At 53.7% G+C, this 2,984-nt stretch overlaps 1 protein-coding gene across 1 annotated transcript in view; it reads right to left on the bottom strand.

Annotated features, from left to right (window-relative positions):
• Nucleotides 1–209: 209 nt before the first annotated feature.
• Nucleotides 210–2,984, bottom strand: part of PGS1 (phosphatidylglycerophosphate synthase 1) — a gene marked incomplete at both ends in the record, with an annotated part of 5,509 nt that continues 2,734 nt past the window's right edge. The window contains 3 exons of the mRNA XM_008935441.1: nucleotides 210–743; nucleotides 2,083–2,261; nucleotides 2,612–2,666. Of these exons, the coding sequence (XP_008933689.1) occupies nucleotides 210–743; nucleotides 2,083–2,261; nucleotides 2,612–2,666 (768 nt within the window). The remainder of the gene's footprint in view (nucleotides 744–2,082; nucleotides 2,262–2,611; nucleotides 2,667–2,984) is intronic.

The following is a 2,984-nucleotide window of genomic DNA, read 5'->3' as shown; positions in this document are numbered from 1 at the left end:
GAATCAGAAATCCAGAGGTGAAGCTCGACTTCACAGGGCTGTCCCTGGAGCGACCCAAACCCCCCCGGTTACGCAAGCGCGCTGGGCGAACCCTGGACGAGTGTGTTGGAGGTTAAGCCTGGATGGCACCCGGCCATCCCCACACTAGTTACACAACCCGAGTCTCCCACGCCGCCCCAGTGAGCCCTCTTGGGCAACGGCCATCTCACCTTTGGCATGGAACGTCCACCCAGCCCTGGAGTACTCCTGCAGCTGGACCCTCTCCTGCTGGTGAAGGTAGCACACCTCACTGTAAAACTGGTGTTCGATGTAAACATAGGCAGCGGGGATGGCTCCTGCCACCCCTTTGGCACCAAAAAAGCCATTCACCTCCGGGGAGGCCAGCAGAATGCGGTACTGGGCCCTGGTGCCCAGGATGAGGTCCATGTAGGCCTGGGTCAGGTTGAAGTAGCCGGTGGTGAGGTATATCCTGGCGTCCCGCTCCGCCTCCGTCAGCAGCGTCTCCGTCACCACCTCGTCTATCCGAATCCCAAAAGGTTTCATCTGGATCAAGGGATAGATCCAGGTGTCGGGTTCTGGTTTCAGCCCCCCGGCCACTTGAGAGCCTTGCTGGGACGGCGAGGAGCTGCCTGGCTGGCTGCCGTGGCAAGTCTTGGTGTGAAGGAGCTCCTGCCGTGTCCTGGCAGAGTTGATCACCTCCATCACCCTCCGGTTGGCTATCTCACAGTAAGCCACCTTGTCTCCTGCAGGAAAACCACAGGGGATGGCTTTTGAGACCTACAGGTACAGAGCTACCCATCACCTATTGCACAGCAGGAAAACACTGACAGGACACCGAAAGAAGAACAGAAAGGAGCTAACACAGAGGCTGCACAGCTTTCTTCCCTAAGGCCCAAGACCAGACTTCTTAAAGTCAGCAAATCTACACTACAGAAGACAAATATTCAGCTTTAAGAGGGGTAAGAAACTTGACTAGCAGCAGCTTGAAAAAGCCACTGAGAAATAAAAAGACCAGGGTAAAGCTAAACTGGTAGCCAAGAATGACCTGGGCAGGTACTAAATAAACCACTGGCCATGCTCTAAGCTTACATCACACAACAGCACACAAAGCCAAGACAAACACTTCAGATGCAATCAGCCTGACGGATGCCCTGCACTGCCCACCCAACACTTGTTCTCAGGGTTCCTAATTCAATGGTCATTTGATTCCCAGAAGAGACTCAACTACAGAATAATAATTACCAAAAACAGCACTACATTCATGAAACTCTCAGAATATGTACACACAGAACATCTAGAATTATGGACATCAACATCAAAACCAGAAAGAATCTCTCAAAGAATTTAAGGTCTTGTTTAAGGTCACAAGCAGCAGTACCATGAGGTAGCAATGAGACAGTTATAGATGAATCTCTGGCCTTTGGGTATAGCTAGATCAGCTGGTGAAAGCTGCTGTGTGAGGAACACTTTGATAAATCCAGTCTCCAGACTCTAGCAGTCCTGATTTTCATAGAATCATAGAATCATTTAGGTTGGAAGGGACCTCCAAGATCATCAAGTCCAACCACCGAGCCACCAGGGCTCCAAAGTCCTCTGCCAAAACAGATCAGAATCTGTCAGGGTTGGAAGGGACCACAAGGATCCCCCAGTTCCAACCCCTCTGCCATGAGCAGGGACACCTCCCACTAGATCAGGCTGCCCAGAGCCTCCTCCAGCCTGGCCTTAAAGCCCCCCAGGGATGGGGCCTCACCCACCACCCTGGGCAACCCATTCCAGGGTCTCCCCACTCTCATGGGGAAGAACTTCTTCCTCATGGCCAGCCTGAATCTGCCCACTTCCAGCTTTGCCCCATGCCCTCTAGTTCTGTTGTTACTTGAGATCCTAAAAAGTCCCTCCCCAGCTTTCCTGTAGCCCCCCTAAGATACTGGAAGGATGGCACAGAAATGGGACACCCCACAGTCTGTCAGCAACGGTCAGATTCAGCAGCTCACACACGGATGGAGTTCAAGCCATCCTTAGCCCCTGGCTGGAGCTCCCTCCTCTGGACCATACTGTCCAGCCGGGTGACACAACCCCGCCTACCCTGGTAGGGGTGTTCCATCCCCTCCATCATCCGGACCGTGTCGTCTCGCTGCAGCTGCAGAGACACATCCCCGATGGCATCCACGAGCTCTGTGAAGAAGTCTGCGATCTCGGGAGAGTCCTGCAGGAGAACATAGCGGTCCTGGCGATTGGTGAAGTACAAATCACTCAGGTTTGCACTAGGAGAGAGGAAGAGGAGTTGAGTTCCAGAGCAGAGCCCAGCGCTCGGTCCTGAACACCCAGCCCAGGTGACGGAGCTCACTCGGCACAACACCAGGCTTACAAACTGAAAAGTACAAATCGGCTGCCTCCTTTTGAACCCTGAGAAATCTTTCTCTTGCCCTTTTGAGAAAGACTCTCTTTCAGACGAGAGCGTTGTTTGGAAGAGCTGTGGTTGCTCTTCCACCCCAGAGGAGCCCCGATAGGATCGCTGTGGAAAAACGAGTTCAGACACCACCAGTCACATGCACACCGCGCCTCAAAACCTCAGCTCAGGAACCGTGTGAGGGCCTGAGGAGGCAGGACTCACCCGCTGAGGATCACATCATCATCAAAGAGATAGACCTTGATGTCCACAGTCTGTCAGCAACGGTCAGATTCGGCAGCTCACACAGGGATGGAGTTCAAGCTGTCCTTAGCCCCTGGCTGGAGCTCTCTCCTCTGGACCATACTGTCCAGCTGGGTGACACAACCCCACCTACCCTGGTAGGGGTGTTCCATCCCCTCCATCATCCGGACCGTGTCGTCTCGCTGCAGCTGCAGAGACACATCCCCGATGGCATCCACGAGCTCTGTGAAGAAGTCTGCGATCTCGGGAGAGTCCTGCAGGAGAACATAGCGGTCCTGGCGATTGGTGAAGTACAAATCACTCAGGTTTGCACTAGGAGAGAGGAAGAGGAGGC

The sequence above is a fragment of the Merops nubicus genome, unplaced genomic scaffold (assembly GCF_000691845.1).
Source record: "Merops nubicus isolate BGI_N331 unplaced genomic scaffold, ASM69184v1 scaffold32262, whole genome shotgun sequence".
NCBI lineage: Eukaryota > Metazoa > Chordata > Aves > Coraciiformes > Meropidae > Merops > Merops nubicus.
This window is presented reverse-complemented; position numbering and strand designations above follow the sequence as displayed.